The sequence below is a fragment of the Battus philenor genome, unplaced genomic scaffold (genome assembly GCF_028537555.1).
Source record: "Battus philenor isolate CCGP_79_NKW_IND1 unplaced genomic scaffold, ilBatPhil1.0.hap1 SCAF_23, whole genome shotgun sequence".
NCBI lineage: Eukaryota > Metazoa > Arthropoda > Insecta > Lepidoptera > Papilionidae > Battus > Battus philenor.
The window spans coordinates 5,202,243-5,225,748 of NW_027181686.1; the positions used below are offsets into that span (position 1 = coordinate 5,202,243).

At 32.4% G+C, this 23,506-nt stretch overlaps 1 protein-coding gene across 1 annotated transcript in view; it reads right to left on the reverse strand.

Moving 5' to 3' along the window:
• Positions 1-3,597: 3,597 nt before the first annotated feature.
• The window catches only part of LOC137924059 (fatty acid synthase-like), a 37,864-nt gene continuing 17,955 nt past the window's right edge, over positions 3,598-23,506 (reverse strand). Inside the window, exons 20-40 of the mRNA XM_068767374.1 lie at positions 22,618-22,772; positions 22,005-22,262; positions 20,881-20,995; positions 19,840-20,094; positions 18,333-18,761; positions 17,593-17,742; positions 17,100-17,209; positions 15,649-15,799; positions 14,753-14,924; positions 13,503-13,615; positions 13,075-13,239; positions 12,222-12,409; positions 11,460-11,609; positions 10,277-10,483; positions 9,274-9,382; positions 7,810-7,960; positions 7,096-7,246; positions 6,433-6,580; positions 5,227-5,403; positions 5,050-5,152; positions 3,598-4,269 (exon numbers count right to left, since the gene is read on the reverse strand). Of these exons, the coding sequence (XP_068623475.1) occupies positions 3,668-4,269; positions 5,050-5,152; positions 5,227-5,403; positions 6,433-6,580; positions 7,096-7,246; positions 7,810-7,960; positions 9,274-9,382; positions 10,277-10,483; positions 11,460-11,609; positions 12,222-12,409; positions 13,075-13,239; positions 13,503-13,615; positions 14,753-14,924; positions 15,649-15,799; positions 17,100-17,209; positions 17,593-17,742; positions 18,333-18,761; positions 19,840-20,094; positions 20,881-20,995; positions 22,005-22,262; positions 22,618-22,772 (4,059 nt within the window). The 3' untranslated portion in view covers positions 3,598-3,667. The remainder of the gene's footprint in view (positions 4,270-5,049; positions 5,153-5,226; positions 5,404-6,432; positions 6,581-7,095; positions 7,247-7,809; positions 7,961-9,273; positions 9,383-10,276; positions 10,484-11,459; positions 11,610-12,221; positions 12,410-13,074; positions 13,240-13,502; positions 13,616-14,752; positions 14,925-15,648; positions 15,800-17,099; positions 17,210-17,592; positions 17,743-18,332; positions 18,762-19,839; positions 20,095-20,880; positions 20,996-22,004; positions 22,263-22,617; positions 22,773-23,506) is intronic.

Sequence of the window (23,506 nt, forward strand, 5' to 3'; positions counted from 1 at the left end):
AAATTATAATGTTTAGGGTTACATCATTGAACCATTGCTGGAGGAATCTTTCATACCAGCTGGTGATATTTTTAGAAGGGATTCACAAAAATAAACGCAAAACTAGAGTTGATCATACATTTTTTGAACAAGAAATCGTTTCGCCAGTTTTGGCAAGTGAAGATATTTATTACTATTTTGTGAAAATCTATATTACTTGTGAAAATTTAAATACTTCTTAAAAGAGAAACTAAGAAGTAATTGACGAAGCCTCTACGTTAGTTTAGATACAAATAAACGCCTGCCCGCGGTGAACGGCGCTCCAAATTAGGGTAATTTTTTGTTTAATATTTTCTCTTTCAGGTGCTGGCCTGTGTCGATGTTTCTCTCTCGCATTCATTGAAGACTTTGCTAGGATTCATTCGTTTGATAGCGCAATTGCTAGCTTTCCACTCGTTACAAGTTGATGCCAAATATACTCTTAGGTAATATAATATATTATTGTATAGGAAAAGTGGAATTGAAAGAATGCAATGTAAGTATAGTATGTATGATAAAAAATGTAGTATAGAATAAATTTATAATTTTCATTGATATACTTCCTCACCGCTGTTTAGGATGAGCCGCCTCTGATTAAAACAATTAATGGCACTTACAGACTGGTTACTTAAAATGTTAGCCTCAATTTTTTCATAAAAGACATTTTGATCAAAAGGACGAGTACCGAGGTTTACAAGAGAAGTCGATCAGTAGCAAATAATAGTAGTAAATAAGTCGGTAGTAAGAAAGTAAGTGGCGATTGAGGAAAGGGATCTTTTTCATACCACATCAGGTTAATGATACCTTTTTGTAACAACATAATGTTAAATAATTTGCGACAAATTAGGAAAATGAAAAACTGTCAAAGTAACAGAGGTAGTGTCGCATGAATTGACTAAAGCACGTTAGCTAACATGTTAGGTGTTATTCTGTGGAAATAAACTGGTATAATATTGGGGAATATTACTAACGAATATTATTTTTTGTAAAGAAAAATGGATCCTGTGTGATAACGTTGGTCGTGTTGGCTTAAACCTGACCAAGGATTACTTTGAGCAAATGTTGTCTCTAAAGAAGATATTAGTGATTTGATGAACTGTGGAGGTATTATTCACTTAAGCATTTTAAGATATGGTCAAACGGTTAATACAACATGTATTGTCGACAATATCCAACGGTGTTAAAGCTCAATATTACGAATTTCTGTCTGGCTCTTCTCAGCAGATCGTGATTTCAAGCCGGTGCTCACAGAACGATTACACTGACTTTTTAAATATCTAAATTGACGATTCAAAAGTTTGTGCAAATGCTTATTCATATAAAGGTATTGGGAAATTCAACACGCGGGATTTGTCAATTGTCTAATGTCACATCCGAACAATGTTCGGCCACAGGAAGAATGGTTAGCAAATAATTGTTGCTAGTATTAAGCGAGGCACATGGCTAGTACAACCGATGACCATTTGGGCCGAAAAGTTCTCAAGTGGCGACCACGAGCAGGTGGGCGCGCCGTGGAAGTCGCTTGCTGCCTTAAACCGGCAAGGCTATATTATGGATTACACTATTCCTTAAGAGATACTAAGGCAATATTAAAACAAATATAATCTTGTTATGTACAATATTACTTATTAAAGTTGAGATGTCCAACATGAATTTGAATTAATTCTAAATTTATGGTAACTTCAAATCTATTGGTTGGTAGGTTCATAGTTATCGATAAGTTCTTGATATACTTGCGTAGAAGTTATGCATTTATATTGTCTCGTAGCTAAAATGAAAACGTGAGCATGAATGCTTATAAGCCTTTTGAGTAGAAAATATATTTATATTTAAATTTAGAATATTAAAATTTAATATTTGTATTGTCAAAGGAAAATTTGTCAATAGCTTTAATAAACTTGGCTACGTTGAGGTTAGTTTTACGTGCTGTGTTATTTACATAGTAATTCAAATATAGCGAAAGTTATTACTAAGACGATGGAGTCGTGAGAGATTTTTTTAAATACTTCCAGTTGGTAAATTATTTGTCGGAGCTAGCTGTTTCTGCTGTGCTCTGCAATTGGCAGTGTATGTGCCCCTCCTGCCAATTCTAACAAGCAATTCTTACGAAAAATATGTGTTAATTAAATAATTCAGTGATAAAAATGTTTAATATAAAATGTCATGAGTAATTACATATAACGGTTATTTATTGGAAAAAGAGAGTGATAACGATCATCGTCATCGTCGGTTTGTTATATCGCAACATTGCATAGTTTGGTCGTGTCATCGAGACGGCGGAGGCCGACTATACAAGGAAAGGACGATGGTTGGTGGTGAACAATCGAGGATTTTTTATGATATCCTTTATCGTTGCCATCAAACTTATGTCTTGAAAATAATAATAATAATAAAAAAACCAATAAGACATTTGTTATTAAACAGTTGTAAATAAAATGTTACAATTTTCAGGAAAAAGTTTTTATTGAAAAATAATTCGAAAATAGAAAGGTAACAGTTTGGTGTGGATAATGGAAGAAAACTTAGAAATTGATGAGTTTACGGTAGTGGGAATGCTAAATATGGTAGAAAAAAAAATATAGCTTAGATGTAACAGTGCGTAGACTTCGAAATGCCAACGATTGCGCAGTGTTTAAAAAGGCCATAAATCCATTATTTTTAATTTGCCGCTCAACACACAAACTCCTTGAGTGTAGTGTTTGTCTACAAAACAGTAACATCCGCTACTTTAAGATAGGCAATAATAGACAATAGGAAAATGAACAGGTCTTGTCAGAATCGAGGCCGACTCGTGTACCCCAGATCCCAGTAGTGCTAACGCCGAAAGTGAGTGTCCGAGTGTGCTAGTAATCATAGCTCGGTAGAAGCAATCATCCAATTCGAAGATCCGTCCTTACGGGCATAATCGAGAAGAAATGCTAAACGGGTATTATCGCCGAATGGCAGTTTGGACTGTAAAGCCGAGGTCTCTTCGTGGGGGTTTTTTTGGCTTAGTAACTCCTCGGAGCATCCGCCTAAGCGAAGAGGCTAAGAGTTCGGCGGTCAATCCAGAAAAATTATAGTAAATAGCGGACGAGGGAGCCTTCGCGTTTTCCTACTTTAAAATAGGTTTTTGGCTAAGAGCTTTCTGCTACCTGTTTTAAACCTGTAAAATCTACAAATATCACTTGGGCATCAGAAATAAAAAGAGATTGATTTTTTTTTCATAATTTCACGTGACTAGCTATTTAACTTCTAGGCTGCCGCTTCAACACTATGTATTTTTTTCATTTTATCAAAGTTTGCTTTCTCGTTACTTATTCAACATCTAACTAAAAAAATTAACATTTTAATTTTTTATACTAAAATTTCTTGTTCACTCTTATTAATATATATATAAACTCGTTTGGTTTCTTGTGTCAGTCTTACTCATAATGTTAAATTTAAAAAAAGTAGAGTTCCTGTTCAGTTCCTGTAATGTTATTTATTTCCTTGAAAAGCCATAATATTTATTTTCTTTTAGAAGGAAAAGTTTCCACTCTAGAAAGGTAGCTAATCATTTTATACTTTAGGTTAAAAATTTTTAGTAAAACAAGAAATAGGAGCTCAATACCCAATTTATTGAAAAAATAAAATAAAATTATCAATAAATATTAAATTAAGTAAACAATTAATCGGTCTCCGAACTCATGGTCATGAAGGACTCGTTGTTATAAATATATGTGTCGCACAGATTTTGCTTTTCAAATGCTTCAAGTAGCCGAGTGTCCAAATGATTATTGATTATAGCTGAACAGCGCAAATCGGCAGTAGCTCGTGAAAGAGGTGCACGAAGTTTATAAACAGCAATTGGTTGCTGTGAATAGTTTTGCAAGGGCAACTCCGGGTTATCAATGGATGATGTTGTAATAAAAATAATCTTTGAACGCAGCGTTCTCTGTACAAGGTTGTAGTTTTGAATTTGCTTGATTCTACCGTACGCTGATTCGAACAGTTGTCTCGCGTATTGTGCAGATAGGGTTACCCCGCCGGTAATGGATCGTACACATGCTTCGACTTTCTCCTGCCACGTTGAAGCACCTTTCAAAGTTGTCTCCAGCTCTTCCCTCTTCCGTTCGTATCCCGTTTGACCGCTTGTAACCAAATTGTACATGTGCCGCGCGATCGCTATTTGCAATTCATGGTCAGTATGGTAACCTTTGAGTTGTTCTTTAAATGAAATTAGGAATTCTTCTGGAGTACCGCCTAAACAAAATACTGTCCCTGTCATCCCTGAAATAAAAATACAACTGTGTTCATTGAAAATATAATACATTCTTCTAATCATTACCATTTAAATTTAATTACAAACGGATCACATTCGGTTGCGGTGTTGCTTAAAGTTATTGGAAATAAATGGAGCCTATATTTTAAATTCCAATCCAATTCTATTGTTATATATGTTATTGTTGGGTCAAAATCTTGTAGGGCAATTTACACCTGAAAAGTAACTAAAATATCTTTGTTACGTATTTTTAAAATCATTGCCATTCGAAATAGTAATTTTTTTTGCAACCGGGGATATTTTTTCTATTACTATGATTAGAAATCTCTTACAATGTTTTTGACTTTCACGTTAGTAACGCTTCTGTAAACGTCATACTATCATGGTCTAATTTTGAAAGATAATATAGCACTTTTCACTAAACCGTGTACTGTTAATTATAATGAGGTAGTACTGCCAACCTTACCACCCGCTTCCAGATTGACGTTAATTTTTAGGCCAGCCCTCTATATGAGTATTATCATCATCATGTCTGCCGATTGATGCTCATTGCAAGGCATAGGCTTTCCCTGAATATTGCCACATGACACGGTCATGCGCTGCCCGCATGCAACGACTTTTCGTGACCTTGACTATGTCGGCGATCCAACAAGTGATGAGCCTACCCACGTCGCATCTAACAGCTCGCTCTCGTCACTCGAGAACCTTTCAGCCTCGACGGCCGAGTATATTAATAATAATAGAATGTTAAGAAATCGAAATATTAATAACTAAAAATTATTTATTACCCTTATCTTCAAGAATTGCAACCATTTCTAATGCCACTAAGATGCCATTTTCGTATCCCAGAAGATAGAAGTTTCCTTTGAGTGCCGCTTTTTTCACTAGAGTCTGTTTAATAAAAGGTACACATTATATTAAACAAATAAAAATTGATGAGCTTAGTCAAAATTATTTTTTTTTACCTCGGCATATCGGCATGCTTGATCAGAAATAGTTTCGTTGGGGCAGTCTAAGCCCGGCTGCAATACTATTGCTGGTATCTTCAGGCGTTCACAAAGGGTGCGGAAACGTTCATGGTGTCCTTCCATACCGGGTATCAAACATAAATATGTCTGGTTTACATCAAATTCGTCATCACGCTATAATATAAAGAATAAATAAGTAGGCACTTTGGAAAATTTTAAACACATTGGTAATATACTGATTATATAAATAGTTCTAATGTCCAGATAACACTATAAATCATAATAAAGATTTCATCATCAACATGTCAACTGATAGATGCCCACGGCACAGTATAGGCCTCCCCCAAAGATCGTCACAGGCCGCCCAGCTTTACTGGGTTGAAGCTACTTATATTTTTTACCATATTATAATCAAATATAGATATGTACTAATTGAATCGAAAAAATCAATTAAATGTAACTTAAAAATAAAAGTACAACGGGCGGTCTTATATCAGGTCAGGCAATTTATAACAGGCAACCATGAATGCATTTATGGGAAAGTTTTAGTTTAGATGTGGACCTCCTACGGCTGATATGATGATCATGATAAACTGTAGTGTGGAAACAGAAGGACAAGTAACGATGAGATGTGTTCATAAAGACAAATACATGTGCATTTTACTTTTTTACACTTAAATGTATACATTCATTTTTGTATGTATCATATAATGTATATATAATTGGACACACACATAAATGCAATATTCCAGAAGAGAAAATGGGGCACAAATATGCGCATCTTTAGCATTGTCCACTCTACTGGACTCAGGTGCGCTGTGCGGTAACAAATGACAGAAAGTCATGGCACTGGATTATTTTCAGTGTACATTATACTTTGAATTATCATACATACTTTGAAGTATGTTAATTATAATAACGTTAAAATACATAATTATTAATACCAAATAAATACGATGAAATATACAAAAAATATTAAAATTTTAGAAATAAATAATTATCTAAAACGACAAATACTTAAGCATAAAAATATCACGACAACTTGCATCACTTATCCGAAACGACGCACTTTTCTGAGCGAATGATGTCCATAATATTTTAAAATTGCAAAAAATTTTAAAATTTTAACTGCTAAAATTATTGCAAGATGCTTTTATACCAAGCATGTTAAATATAGTATATATATATATATATGTGTCTTACGGTTACGGAGCTGTTAGCTTGGGTCGGCAGGAAGACCATCTCGGTTGAGGCCACAAGTTCGTCCGAATCTATACACGAATAAAACGCATCCACACCCATTTTCTCCTCGAACTCCGCGTCTGTGATGTCACTTTCTATTTCGCGTATCCTGCACGACGGTTTTAGTTATAATTCAAAGTTATTAATAATACATGTGATTGATAATAGGTTTAAAAGCTTAAATAAAGTAAATGTATACTCAATTGTCAAAAAGAGCTTTGAAAAGTGGTCCCTTTGAAATATGAGATATTTTTATTGGAACGCATCAGTTCAGTTACGGTTGGCAGTAAAAATTCTGCACAGACAGGTAGTAAACAATAACTAATTATAAAAAGTAATCCGAATTTTGAAAACGCTTTTCTTCACTACATCACCGTTCCATTATTTTCTTTTCTAAAACCATTTATTTTTAATTAGCAAATGTGCCAATAGATGCCGGTGGACTAACAATAACAACATAACATGAATTTTTAATTTGTATTTTCATTAATTAAATCTTCCGTTTACTAATTTAGTACATTAATGTTTTGAATTTATAGCTAAAATAAAAAATAGCACCAAATATTTCCACTACTAATGATAAACAGTACGCTTATTTACTAAATTGATTGAGTAATATTTTACCTTCGTATTGTCAATCTCGGTATATCTATTTCTGGTATAGATATGTGGTACATGTCACGTAAGAAACTAGAAATAATTTGATACATTTTTTCTGTAATATTTAGATCCGCTAAAGTGGTATCTATGTCAACGTCGTTGGGAATTTCAATTGCTGAAAATAAGTTGAAAAATGCTATGTTATTACAAAGAGTAGGTAAAGAAACGATTTTGCTCCAAAGCCATCGCTTATTCCGTACATGATTACAATTCAATATTTTTTTGTTATGGTTTAAATAGACACTTTGTTTTGTAATAAAGTATCTTAGGTACAAACCTCATTGAAATTTCTTATTTGATGCTCTAAGAGCTATTATTAAAGGTTTATTGAAAATATTAGAAAATTAATTTTAAAAGGATACTTGTACATTTGCTGTTAAAATATTATATTGATAAGGTGTCAAATAAATAAATTAGATATAAACGTCTTCAATTATATTTAAATTGGTGCTTTGAATCAATAAGATTTTCTTTACTTTGTGAAAAACAATTAAAAAACATCAATTTTTAAAAAAAAGTAAAGACGTATTCAGTCAATTTAAGAAGTTTAGTTTATATGCATTAAATAGAAGAAACCTTTATTCCTCGTTTTCAAGTTTTATCTTGTGATTGCTTAAAAACTTTTGCGTAGTAACATTTCAATAATATTTTCAACTAAAAAAAAACAAAACTTATTACCTGCTAATTCAGCGATTGTATCCACAAGTGATTTGGTTTGAGTAAAGCGTGGACGGGGAATAATCACAGGCTCGTTAGATCTCAAAGCTCGTTCAAAAACATCGACAATGTTCCGATCAGAATATTCTTGCGATGTAACGTCTTCATTCATCTAAAATCATTAATTGCATTATGAAAAAAAAAATGCCGACAATAATTATTGCGTTTGCTCACATAAATGTAATTTAACTAATAAAGTCTTCTTCGGTCTATTCTCTACTACAAGTATTGATATATACAGAGTGATTGGTTATTTATGTAAAAGCTTTAAAGGGCTTACCGTAGTAATAAAATAGTAAAAAAAGTATTTTTGATATTTTCGATTACTATCTATTAAAATTAAAAAAAAAATGTCAGAAATTATTGGCCTGTCGCGTTCAAATAGAATTTCAGAGTGATAAATTTATACAGGTTGATTGGAATTAGGTGTAAAATCTATAAATCTTTTTATAGCTATTCATTACGTTATCTATTATTCGTGAAACTACAGATTGTAGCGTAAGGCGTACCATGTATTAATTGACAGGAAATAAGCTATATAACTACCATGTATGAGATTTGAAGAGCGTCGTAAAGAAAAATTTGATAAAGTAAAAATTTTGACAATAAATGGTCAAAATATGTATATGAAATCAATTATTATAATAAAATGGCAATGTGCGCTAGCTCAAGTCAAGAATTAAAGATAAGTTTATAAAACCTTTCTGTAGGCCTTTTAAAATTAGTAACTGCATACGCTGTTGCAATAAATTCTCTTGTAACGTCTATGAATTATCATGCCATAAATAAAAAAAATCACCAAACATTTGCCAAGGAAACACCAAAACTTGTTGATATTAATGTTTTAAGTTAGCGGAATTTGTTTTTGTATTTAATTATTTTTTTATAACTGGTGTACTTGTGAAGATAAGTGAAACATCTTGTTTATATTTATACATACGAAATTACATACGTTATAATCAAATGTAAACAAAATCTAGTAAAATTTAACATGAGTTTGTATATGAAAGAGGATAAAAACATCGCTGCAACTGAAAATATTACGTTACATTTTGAATTTTATTGGTGTAAGGCAATTGATTTATATCTCTGCTTTTTTAATATATCCTCGTCGTTTCATCCCATAGACTGGAAAGTGTAGACCAAAGATAATCATGGCTACGCTTTGCAGTCTATGGGCGTCATCTATTGGTGGCGTTTGTAGTGTGTTTAACACTGCTGTCCGTCCTCTGGAAACTTATTTGAGAGCAGTAGCAGTCTTATATAATTAAAGCATAACTTGAGATATAAGGTTAAGTCGCAAGTTCTATCCCCGAGATACAACTCGGGGATAGAACTTGCAACTTTACGATCGGAAATCTCAGTCTTCTACCGCTGGGCTACCACTGCTGCTTTACAGATACTGGTTAGTAAAAAAAGTAATACCTTGTCGATGGATGGTAATATAATCATTGTCGCAGGCAACTTATCTTGTGCCCTTGATAAACATGTTTGAATACCAGAATCGGTATTACTGTTGATTGCACCAAAGTACCTGAAATGAAATAATGTACAATATGCCGTAAATATTTATGCTGTTATAGATTTTTCATAAATAATTCATAATTTATAAAGGTATGTGGATTTAATTTTGTAATTGTTGTAGTTATTATTTGCATGTGCTGCATGCATGCTGTGCTGCAGGGTATTCCCGTTTCTCGTCACAACTCGCACTGGGAATTTCATTTTAATGTAGTTTGAATCGATAGTTTTGATTTTAAATTATTCTTGCCTAATAAAATGTAAATATGTCCCTTTCTATAATTTATTTAACCTTAAATATATAAAGTCACCAATATTCAACACCTAATTTCGATTAATTTATAGAATGCCTGTTTTGAAACACACTTTTTAACAGCCTCACTACATCGAACAGTGGCCATCAATTTTCAAAAGGCAAGTTTTCTTTCAGGACGCGGAGATTTCATATGATTGTCAAAAAGAATCCGTTTTTCTTCGCAAGTGACAATGTTTTAAAATTCATTTAATTTGTGTGTTTGTTAATCGTTCATTCCATTGGGCATCATACGAAGATTTTTTCATCATGGCACTCGTGGATTAATATTGTTTTAATGATAACATTTCTTTATTAATTCGTAATTGTTGACTTTAGGTCCATTCTTTAGATCAAAATTACACTGCACATTTTAAATAAAAATACACTAATATGGATTGATTACATTAATAAAAGGTAATGTAATAAATATCATATTTTCATTTAAAAATTCGCAACGGTAAAGTTTAAGGGTTAACACAATAAAATTGATTCTTTAAAGCTATATTTTTTACTTATACTTCTAGTTATGAATAAGTTATTTTCGCATTTCTGCGTCCTCACGGCGTTCCAAATTAGTTCATAAGTTATTTGAAAATATTTCTATAATCTTACCTAAGTTTGGGGCACAGTTTTCTTGTAACAGAATCTAGCTCTTGAATTATATTAAAAGATCCTCGAGCTTGTTCATTCGTTGCTATCATATATACACCCTCAACAGTGCCTAAGTTGTTGCAATTGTTCAACAAAGTGTTGACATCTTTGCTGCTGGTTAGCATTTCGTTAGAAAACACTATTTTTGCACCCAGCTTTTCCAAAGATCTGTAGTAAATAAAGACATACATTAGTAATACATTTAACAAATAAATACAGTAGTGGTGATATTATACATATAAAAATACTTATATTCTATGGAAAAAGATGTATTCTTTTTTAATTTAGTATTAATGATTATTAATTTTTTTGCGATAATTCTAAAAAATTGGGTAAAAGCACATGAAGAGCTCCCGTATGTTAATTTATCACACAGTTATGTTTCTAAACTAAATCCTTGTTCGAATATAATATGAAACAAACTTGCCTCGACAGGAAGCACCTACATTACTGAAATGACATTTCGCGCCAGGCTACATTAGATTAGTTGGTTGTTTAAATGTAAATATTAAGGTAATTAATTAACTTTAATTACTAACACATCATCATAATTTCAGTCGGAGGACGTATTTTGCTGGATATCGTCTTTCATAATAGATTTTCAATAAGATCGGTAACAAGTGTATTGCATCCGACATCTTCCGATGACCATGACAAGGTATTTTGTTCTCCCTGTAAGTGGATGTTGTACACTGCGATTGCTGGTTTGTGATCTCTACTTCAGAAACTTAAGGCTCCAACGGCCATATGTTCTGCAAGCTATTCGCGTTAACACTCATTTAAAATCAAATTTTGAAGTTCATATTGTACGTATATTTTAAGGCCATTTTTGGGATTTATCTACATATTTATAGCCCAACGGATTGGCAAATGACAGTAAATAAGCCATATAGCGCGTAGAGTAGATAGCTGCTATAGTTTAAAGTTTCTAAAGTGGAGACATTCATCAGTAAGCGCGTGGTGGACAAGATGCCGAATGCAGTCTGTTACCAACTGGTCCTATTGGAAATCTATATGAGTGGCCCGAGTCCAGCCATGAACGTCCCATGGCTGAAGTGATAATAATATCTAAATGATAATAAATTGAAAATGCCGATAATACAATATATAATTAATGAAAAAAAATATATTTAGGAAACTATACCTGATTTCAAAATCAAGATAGCCAGTGCGTTTTAAGCCATGCAAGTAAATCTTTCTAGCACCGCGTTTAGTGAGCATTTCTGCAATTCGAAGACCTAGGTAGTCGTAGTTGCATAAAATCAAGTGACTTGATTCCGGGGAGCAGTGGACCCTGGAATAAGAAATAAGACATTTTTATACTAACACCAATATTATATTATCACTATCTTACCGTTGTTGTAAAAACCTTATTTATAACAAGACCACGTTAACACATAAATATTCTTCTGTGATGTATGTTGAGAAATTAACAAGATATTTGCATATATTTTTTTATTAGTCATAGTGCAATCAGTTTTCACTGTGTGACATTGAGCGGCATCTGTTTATGTGTTTATAGTGTCGTGATTTGCAACCACTAACACTGTCTTATTCCAATTTTACATTTATACGCAACTATGTTGACAGCATCTAGAGGAATTTTTGTTTTGTCTATCAGTTTCGCGCGCGTATGTTTGAGTAGTCCAGGATTCCATTTTTGTGACTACTGGGTAATTTCCTATTTTACCTATTATATATTTATTATATAGTCGTTCGTTATTTACAAACACTTGTATAATTCGCAGCATTTTATTTTAATTACGCTTGGATATACTTTATGTTACTATGGGTCACGTTAATAAAATATCTATAAATATTGTACAAAATCAAGAAGTGCCATGATGTTTAATTTGACTGTTTAATATTTAACTGTTAAATAATATAAAATTGATAGATATATTACCTAAGCTGAGAAGGAACTGTGACGTCAACCTTGTTTGCACCTTGAAGTTGCAATAGCACACGTCCACGGTGATTGCTGCCAGCTAAGAGACGGAAGGCTCGTGATACATCTGTGGGGCCGTAGACAACGCGGGACAATGGTCTTACGCAACCGCGCTTTATACCATCGGACAGCATCATTTGAATAGTCTGCAAAATTTAACATTCGTAAATTTTTGTTTTTCATAACATATGGGCGAAGTAAAAAGTTGTGGGCGTCTTTAATGAATCTCGAAGTATCCTTTGCATGTTCGTAGTTATATCCACCGACTATAAGACGATGTAAAGCAGGAATGTCAAATACGCGACTCACGATCCGAGATAAATTTTTTGCGACCCAGTTAACATATACGTTGTCGCTTTTGAAAATATTCTCTGGCAATATAATTTCTCCCATAATGTTAAAAATAGCAACAGATATGTCAAATATCAGGACGAAAAACAATTCGACGTCTAAATAGCGTTATTTGTTTCTGTGAACATCAATTTTTTGCGGCTCAACTAAATTTAGCATTGTTTATTCCGCAAAAGATAACTTTCAGTTTGACACCCCTGATATAGAGTTTTAATAATCCTCAAGGTATAGATATATATTTAATGAATCTTTGTGTATTAAAATTGAGTGTAAAACGACATAATTCGAATTATAAAATTGTAAAGAATGTAATATAACTTTATTATAATCTTTATCTGTAATCTGTTGAGTTTTCCGATTTTAAATATACATTTTTTCCATTCCGTGATTATTTACTGAAAACTTTAAATATGACTTAATTGAGAGTAAAGTTATAGTATTTTCTGTAAACAAAACTCACTCTCAGTTCGTCGGCGGTGCCCTGTTTCAAGACCTGGGTAAAGTCAATAGCTGTGTAGTTCCTGCTGCAAGTCATATTGAACATTCCATATGAAAAGTTATCGACAGTCTTAATTTGATTTGTGTCGAACATTGTTCCATAAGCAGCTACACATTTAAGTGATGCCTGGAAAATAAGGTAAAAAGTAAGCATTTCAATCTATATTTATGCATTTACCACTTGGATGGACGAGGTATAGAGTTATACAAGCCTTAATAAGTTTAATTAAGGTACTCTTGCTATTTACATTTAATTTTTATTGTTTTATGAAACCTTCATTTATTTGTTTATTTTTCGGCAACTTTTGACAGTAACAACAATTTTTCTTTTGAATCAGACTTTAAAAAACTTTAAAAGGAGACAGGAGAAAAAATATAAAAGTAACTCACGTTTTTGAGACCTCCTTCAACACTGCTCAAAATTAAATTACAACCTTTACCATTAGTGGCAGTTAGTACCATATCCGCAAAAGTATGGTCACGGGAGTTTCCTATTTGTTCTTCTGCAATGATAAATAAAATAACATATTTAAAAACGATTCAAAAATTAGAGAGAAAACAATTCTCAAAAAAAAACCTATTTTAATTGGGAACTTTCGTCAGTAGATTAAAAAAATAATACAATATACATATAATATACATACATACACACACACACACACACACATATATATATATATATATATATATATATATATATATATATATATATATATATATATATATATATATATATATATATATTTATTGATAACAGTAAACTAAAAAAATTTTTACGAGTAGTACTAAAGACAACACGTTTGTCGGGACGCGGGTTAGAACTTTCAAAACTGTTTGAATTATGGTGAAATTAATTTTTATAAGTTCCATTGTGAATCGCTATCAATAATGTCATGAAAAGCATTCCATAAGTGCCCAGTTAGACGGAAAAGGGAAATGGAAAATATTGAGTTTCCCTATAAAGGCATTTAACTTTAAGCTAAGAGAGTTCCAAGCGCTCCCTGACATTAGAGCCGACAATAAACTCAGACAGGTTTTTTGTGGTCACATTATCTTTAATTCTTTATTTATTATTACTAAAAATCTTTCACACCACTATAGGATTTTATTGCTTGTTTCAGTTTAGTAAAATTTTTATGTAACAATACACAAAAGAGTTACCAATTTTTATGTTATTGGATCGATAAAGATACAATACATTAAAGTTTAAGGAGAAACATGATGTTACTTATAATTATTTCATAAAAGGAAGTTCCGATTTTGTATACCTTTGTCACTTGTTAACAAAACCACGATGATTATAATTCATAGACACCCATCGCTACTACTTGAGTTTGTTCGGGTGGAAGATTATTAACTTAAATGGGAAACCGACGAGCTCTTATGTGATATGAGCGGGCGGTATATGGAGTAAACAGGCGGAAGAGCACCGAGGGCTTGGCTTGGATTGTCACTCAATGTGCGTTCAGCATCTCGACTTAGAGATGCCTAAGAGAGTCTAACTTAAACTTGGTTACTAGTGCCTGGATAATATTACTACCTCTTCGGAAAGCGCTGGGAGAAGACGTGGCGTAATAAATTCCAGTAAAGTAACGGTATGTTGAATCTAATGCTTTATTTATGAAAGCTGCTATAAAAACCTTTGAGCAACGGGAACAATCGGCGCAGGAAGCGCTTTTTGCTGATATCGCTGACTGTGGTAAACACGTTGCATCCTTTAGCCAAGGCGATGGATATAGCCGCTTGCCCCAAAGCGCCTGCGCCTCCGTGAATAAGCACATTCATATCACTGTCCAGCTGGCCTCTGATCTCCTAGAAATAATCCATTATAAGTATCGATACTAATATAAATATAGTCGGCCATTATTTATTTCAAAAATGTTGTGCCCATGAATTTGTGAGAAGTGAGTTAAGGAATCTCCTCATTACTTGGATTTTAATATATTTAATGCTATTAATTTAAGATAATTATAGACAAGGGGTACGGTAAAACGACTCAAATCGAAACATTATTTGAAAATGACTAATTCGAGAGGGGTGGCATTCAAAATTGGGTCTTTTTAATTTTCTTTTTCTCTGTTTGGTTTGCTTTCTAAATGTTGGCCTAGTTTGTCCTAGATTTCCACTTAAACGCATATGTTAAATTAGTGCGTAAATAATATAACAGTGGAAGCTTGTTACTATCAATTTGCTATATTTATTTTAATCAATGTCTGTTTACTGTTAGTCTGTAATTTCTCTTAATAATAAATAAATAAATAAGTCCATTACTTTGGCACGCTGTGTGGTCTACGTACTGTTTGAAACTACTTGAAAATTAGTTATTTACGTTTAACTATAGTATAAATGTGTCATGTTGCCATGACATGAGTACCTAAGCATTATCTTTGTTTTTAAATTAAATTTGAATCTATAATACGTAAATTAAACGCGGCACTTGTTTAATATAGCGAATAGTCATCGACTATTTATATTCAATAAATATGTAATAATATCGATAATTGTACATTTATTGAATATTACAAGTAATACTTACAAGACAATAGAACGCCAAGCAGTAGGCTAGGGGAACAGTTGCGGCGTCCTCAAGGGTCCAATGATCAGGTACTGGCCAAAGCAGCTGAGGTCTGGCCGACACTCGCGTGCTCGCAGCTCCACCGCTTACTATACCCATTACACGATTTCCACTGTCGAAGTTTAACAATAAGTAATATTAAGACCAAAGGAATTATATATTTATTTAAAATAATTTTACAAATTATATGTATAACGGCGAACTTAATGCAGAAGGCATTCTCTACTAGATAACCGTTAGGCGGAGCAGAGATAAATGAATGAAATTAGGTGAAACAAGTTAATATCATAAAACAAAAAATAGAATAAAGAGTAAAATCAAATCGCGAAGGAAAATAATAACAATAAAAACACCTTAAATAAATATCTTAATGGTTACTGCTTACTATAATTATATATAGATATACCATAAAATACATATATATTAAAAATCTACATACACTATTTATACAAATACTACACGAGATTTATGCCTATAGCTTTGGAATTTCAAAATAGTAAGTAAGCAAGTAGTTATATTTTTTTAAGTAATAAATAAATATAGTCCAAAATGGAAAGACAACCATATGAACGTCGTCGGAAGATGCTGAATGTAAGTCGCTTCCAACCGGTCCTATTAGAAATCTTTGGCCCTATGTAAGTCCATCGGCTGCAATGATAATGATGAATGACTTTAAAATATTGTGGAATATTATGCCTTATATTGTATCTAAATATAAAACTAATCTTAAATTTTAATAATCTTTAATGATTTGTTAATATAATTAAATAAAGTAATTATTAAAAGATTTAATGCCGAAGGTGTTTTTAATATTTATTTTATGTGCCGGTGCAGAGATAATTAATTAAATACAAAAAATAAAATTTCTATTTTTTTAACTCCTATCTTTTTTATTAATAAGTACACATGGTATATATATATATATATATATATATATACATATATATATATATATATGTATATATATATATATATATATATATATATATATATATATATGTATATAACTATATATATAGCAATGATAACCCAGCGGTAGAGGATTGAGACATGCGATCGTAGGTCGTGGCGATTATGGCATAACCCCCCATAGATATCTTTGGGAGAGTAGTCGTCTATGGGTTGAAACGACGACAATTTTTTTAAGAAATGGGTATGGTATATATGGTCATTACAAACATATAAACCCTTCATGGTAATCACAGAGTAGCGAGTACAGATTACTCAAAATATTACTAGATATTTGCTTTTATTAAAAATTGCAATTTATTAGTAGAATACATGAAAATTCAACATGTCAACGAAACGCAGAATTTTTTAGTTAGGATTCAATTACTAAAGACTGAATGTAGAATATAGGCTACTAAATAACAAAAGAATATTAGAAATACTCTTTGTGTTTTTGTCCGTACCTTGAAGTTATCCCACTGAAATCCATACCGAATTTATTTTCATCATTTCCGTGTGAAATCATTCCAGAACACAATTTAACATCAATATCGTTAAGTCCAGCATAATGTACCTGCAATTATTAAATATTATATGTAATTGCCAACAACATTCTTTTCTTATATGATAATTATCTTACGGGAACGACATGATAATTTCGGCTTTTTTATATATAAATACAAAACAATGAAGCAACATTAAAATGTAAAAGTAAATAAAAAAAAGTGTAGCGAACCGTAACACTGGCTTGCAGTGTCAGCATCATGTTGGCGGTCATTATGGAAATTTTAATTAAAATTTTTAATTTGAAATTAATATTGATTTTGCTGTGCTATAAATAAATAAATTATAAACCTATACAGATAACATATGATGTTCGACTATCAATTATGAAAAATATCACTAACTATCAAAAAGAACATTTGTTTAAAAACTGCAGATAATCATTGCACTTACAGTAACTGGTATACCAGGACTCTTGACGTTCGGCAATTCTACCCAGCGTAAAGAATTCAGATTTCCGCTTTCAGAACTTTCTAGAGTAATATCACATGACGTAGATAGTTTTGGTCGCAAAGGTACATAAAACTCGCCGCCCCATTGTCCCTGGAAATTAATGTTTTTGCATTGATTTTGTAATCCGATCATAGTATCCGTCACCACCACCAAAAGATGATAATTGCTTAATGGGGTCTACTCTCGCGTGGCTAGAACCGTAACGCCCTGAGAATTTATATATATCCATGAAATTTAGAAGAGTTCAGTTAAGAAAGGTTTTCATGAAATTTCGCCCGCAAGGGTATTAATGAATCATGAGAGTATATAAGATGAATGAATATAAGAGATTTTCACCCGTGTACTGACTCATTGCGATATCCATAGAATCGTAAGTCTAGGAGACTTAAAATTTAGTAGGAATAAATACTTGGCCGAGTTAGAGGTCGGACGAATGTTACGAAATTAAATACGTGTAAGTTCGCGACGCAGGCGGGGAACATCTGCTATTACATTAATAGGACGATGTGAAAATTTATAGTAAAATAAACTGTAGTGTATATTTCTTTAGCAGCTGATTGTTGAAAAAATAGTTATTGCGGGTAGACTAATGTAAGGTGATTGTTAGTGGGTATAAGTAACGACGCACGAGGGCATCAAAGGATAGTTGTTTCTTTGAAAATTCTTTGTATCTTACTCACATTTTCCAAGACATTGAAAGTCAAATCTAAGTTCGGCAACTGATCTATGTTTTGGTCTTCAGATATTTTTTGATTGATCATCACGACGTGTATTTGATTGCGTTCCTTTCGCCATTCCTGAACGAGATCCTTGAGACCATCGATGACCGGGTGCGAGGTAATGATGAGGAGCTTATGTCTTGGCGGCAGAGCTGCTTGCGTCGAGGTTAGCAGGGCAAGGTCGGAAGCGGTGCGGACGGTAAAGGCGCTGGTGGCCATTGCAGTTGAAGTTGGTCTCCATTTGATAAGTTCCAGGCGTTGCTCGTTTATCTTCTGTGCACTGACGATACGATAAAGGGCGGACGGTCTGTTAAGCGAATCGCTTGCACAGTACTCATTGTTTACTATGAACGTATCTCGACAAAGGACACGGTATAGTGTTTGACACAACTGGAAAAGAAGTAAAAGAAGTAATGATTACAATATTATCAATGTAACTGTAAATTGTAAGCTTATCATTAACATGTCCGAAATTCTCGTTCTTTATAATGGTTTTAGAGAAAAGTAAAAATTTACTTCAGTTTCAAACAAAAGCTTTGCTTTTTCAATTCTACGACATAAAAACTCAATTTACCGATCCCTGGATTAAAAAGTATTTATGTAGGCCTTTCAACGTCTTCAATTCAGCTGTAGGGCGTACACTGCTACATATATGTCTCCCCCACAGATATCTAATAGGGTCGGTTGGAAATTTTTTTCATATATATCCTTAAGGTATGAAGAAGCTTTTTATGGAGATACAGATTAGAACCAATTTTGGAAAAGTATTAAAAAATAACTTTTATTTTGCTATGCAAGCCACAGTAAGTGTGAGTAAATAAAAATGTAAATGTAATTTCTTCTACCATAAAGTATTGCAATGTAAACACACACATTATTACAGCCTTATAGTGTACGAAGAAGAAAAGTTATTGTTGTATGTTATATAGAGGGGCGAACAAACTGCGGCTTGCGAGCCACATGCGGCTTTTTGAATTCATACAATATTTAAATTTATACAAACTATTTCAGCTTCTGGGCAATCGAAATTATTATTATTCCACCATAAAATTAGCGAATTCCAAGCACCGGTCATAATTATGTAACCGGCATTTTTGTATTACTTAGTTTATTGTATTTTATTATTAGTATTACTAGTACTGACATTTACGTGTGCTACTTTTGTCATATAATTTTAATAAATATAGTTTTTGTAAAAAAGTATTCGTTTGCGTGTTTTAAATGCCTATTACATTACGGCTCGCGAAAAATGTCATTTTTCGAACAGTGGCTCGAACTATCATGGAGCTTAGCTACCTCTGCTATATATTTTCTTATAAAAAGTTTAAATAAATAATAAATAAAGATGCTCTGAAAAACGTTTTATTTTTTATTTTTTCCTATTAGTGACAGGCCAGTAGAGACTTGAACGAAATCATTAGAAACACCTAGAATACATATCTGAAGTAACGATACAAATTCAATTTACCTTATCATCGTCAGATAAATTCGTAGCCAGCAGTAAATCAATGTCACTTAAGAAGTGATCCCTTTCCTCTAAAACCTGCTTTCTGCTAAATATTTTGTGTTCGACTTTAAGCGAAGGTATCATGTTAAAGACTTGTACAAGATTTTCAAATTTGGAATTGCCGTTGTTGCTGTCACTTAATTCGATGATATTTATCGATGACTTGTTTAGATTTTCCGCAACGATTTGCAAATATAACAGCATAGCGGTCGTGAACTGAAATAAATGAAAAGGTGAAATATAAATTAATCCCTAAAGTATTAATTTACTCATAAGTAAAAAAATCTAGAGAAAAAGATAAAGAGTAAATAAATATATGTATTTATTTACTCTCTATCCGCTCTAGATCATTTACAGTGACCACTTGTGGACGTACAGAGTATTCTAGAATGTAAATTTGAAAGAAACTATAATCAAATCGAGCTCCTCTACAATGCCACCCCTAAGCATTGAACACATTATTGCGATTGTGTATAATTGGAGAAGAATCCACAACAAACTAAACTAAGTTTTTTCTTGTAAACACTTTCATAAATATTGTTGTTACATGTTAACAATTTATTCCAAACTGAATTGTTATTTCAAAGTTGTTTATCTATATTGTATTTTTCTTTGGGGTCCTAGTGTTCCGAGGTAAGTCAATACAATGCAAGCTGATCTAAGTTGGCTACCGGTGACAATACAAAGAGAGTATTTACGCATTAGTTACATCTTCATTATATATATATATATATATATATATATTAACTAGTTTCACCTGCTTTTATCAATTTATCTCTGCACCGCTCAAACGGTTAACTGGCAGAGAATGCCTTCGGCATTAAGTATAAAATAAAAAATACGAAAATGTATAAAAAGTTTTGAAATAAATAAATAAACTCAAGCGCAATTAGGGAAATTAAAATTTATTTATATTTATACATATATTAATCAGTGTTTTCACGCTATATTCTTTATGAATAAAGCAATTATTAAATACATAAGTTTCAAGTATTTACTTACATCGGTTCCTGTTTGTTGAAAGTATGGAACAAATTTTAATGACATGAAATCGAACTCCTTTTTAACTGGTGGAAGATTGCGTAGATTAACTTCTTCCACAATAACACCCCCGCAACTGAAATATTATAAATTCACATCATTTCACTTTATTTATCAGTCGCTTGTATCCTAATATTTATAACTTTCTAACTTACAAATTTAAACCATTTTATTTATTTTTACACTTGTTAACCATTTATTGTTAAGAAAGACAGCAGAAATAGAAAAAATAGGAATATCGTATACAACGGGTAAAACGGGTAAACAAAATAACACAATCATCAAGTTCTTATTGAAAATCCTCAAAACCGGTTCGCGAGGTTAGTGCTAACCCACGACTATTTCTGCAACGACTGGCGAGAAATACCGAGATCAGATTCCAAGAGTTTGACAGCATTTACACAACATTATTTTTTTTTAAATAATATACTTATAATATTTCATTTTAATTTTTACTAAAATAAAAGTATAATTAGTTTAGTTATAGTAGTTTTTTCATTTGAATTGAAAATCCCAATTCTGCTAGCGGGCAACTATAATAAAAGGTAGTCAATTGGATGTAAATATAATTAAAATACTTTTCTTTAATAGTAATTTAAAAAAAGCAATAACTCTTGAAGTAGGTATTGTACAATCCGTGTATCCTTGACAGTTGATTATTTTATACATTTCATTTTAGATTTTTCTAGGAGAAGATTAAATATATAGATAAGTTTTTGTATCGATTTTCTCCACAAATTTCTCGTTACTTTTTTTATTAATTGAGGTTGTGGTTACATATATTTTAGATAAATTAAAGAACTGAAGAACAAAACTAGTCACTCGATTTATTTTGTTGAACGTAACAGATATATTGTTATCTTAACAGCGTAAGATGTCCATCTACAAAGTGGAGAGACAGTCTACAGTGGCCGATTCCAATAAGTCATATTGGAAGGTCTATATACAGCATTAGATGAAATGACGATGATGATCAGATGTATTTATATTCGTATCGCCGTAAACGTATCCAACGCGTAAGCATGACGTATATTGCTTAATTCTGTGGTTTAGTTGTAAATCTTATTTATTTTTATGTAACTTACCTTACCAAGTTGAGCGATTCGTTAAATTTAGCATTCATAACATGACAGTCGCCTACAGATTTAGTTTGGCAGCGGGAATGTTTGTCGGTATTGATGGTTAGTTTTCTTATATGTGTTGGTTCGAGTACAGAATCGCGAGGATCTCTTAGGACGCTCAGTTGCAGTATTGCATCAATAAATGTTGTCCAGTTGCCACGCCAATATATCTCAGCTTCAGAAAGAGACTTGTTGGCTTTATGAATGCTTTGGAATTCATCTCTGTAAGTAAAAAGGTTTTATTATAATTAATATTGTTTCCCTTTTTTAATTATCTGTGTTAAACATGAAATCTCGAGAATAACCCTCTTCACGAATGATGGATTTATTTTTGAAATCCCCAATGAGAGACCACGTTTCAATTCCGTAAATCATTATTGGTTATACACTTTTTTTAAGGCACTGAGGGTTATTTCGTAGTTTTACCGAATCCTGCCAACCAAGTTAGATTCAACGATTGACATTTTTCTGAAAGTTGTACTTACCTAGTCAATCTAAACCTTATCACCTATAAGTTTTTTGTAATTTGAACTAACTAAATAAAACAGTTATTTTGAAAAACATTAATTTTAGTTACCTGTAACCGTAACCCTTTTTACGTAATATCTCATATATATCTTCTGATTCGAGATCTAAATCTTCCGATAAACTGTCATCTGTTTTAACTGGTTTTAAGTCATCGATTTCGCCCTTGATGTAACCTGTTATAATCCTGGTGATTTCGTCTGTAATCTGTAAAAAGAATTAGTTGATTTTGAATATATATACTGACGGAGATATCTTTTTGCGTGTCGTTTTGGTAAATACCAAGTAGACGTTTTAAGTGACTGCTGTGGAAGTATAATAAACGTATTAGGCAAACGTCTTTTCATTGAACGTTTACTCGGTCAATACGCGGAGAACCTCTTGCAATAAAACTCAAAGGTTAGTGTAAAGTAATGGCATCTCTTGCGCTCTGGTTTTTATTTATTTATTTACGTATACACTTCTTATACTATACAAAATTCAATGGCCTTCTTGAAGGCATTTAAGCGTTGTAGAGATAAATTAATAAATAAACAAGTACTAAAGAGAAAATAAAGTGTTATTTAATGCGAATAATGCTATGAGGATTGTTATGAAAATATAATCCGCTTTTTGAAGTAGCCATGCTCGAGACACCTCGTTCTATAATCGACAACAGTTTGCGAAGAAAAGTTCTTAAGTTGTGACTAGATGAACTGACGACGTTATCAAGGTAGAGGGAAGTCACTATATATAAGCAACGCTAGATCGATCGTCATGGCGATCATTGGAGGCCCAGCCTACTGTTAGCTGACATAAAGGTGATCAATCCGCAGTGGGATCTTATCAAGTAATAAACTACGCTTCTAATCACTGTGGTTGACCATTATAAGCACGGTGGGGTTGTTAATGACAGTCAAACAGTGATATATGTAAATAAAAAGAGACATTAATTTCTGAAT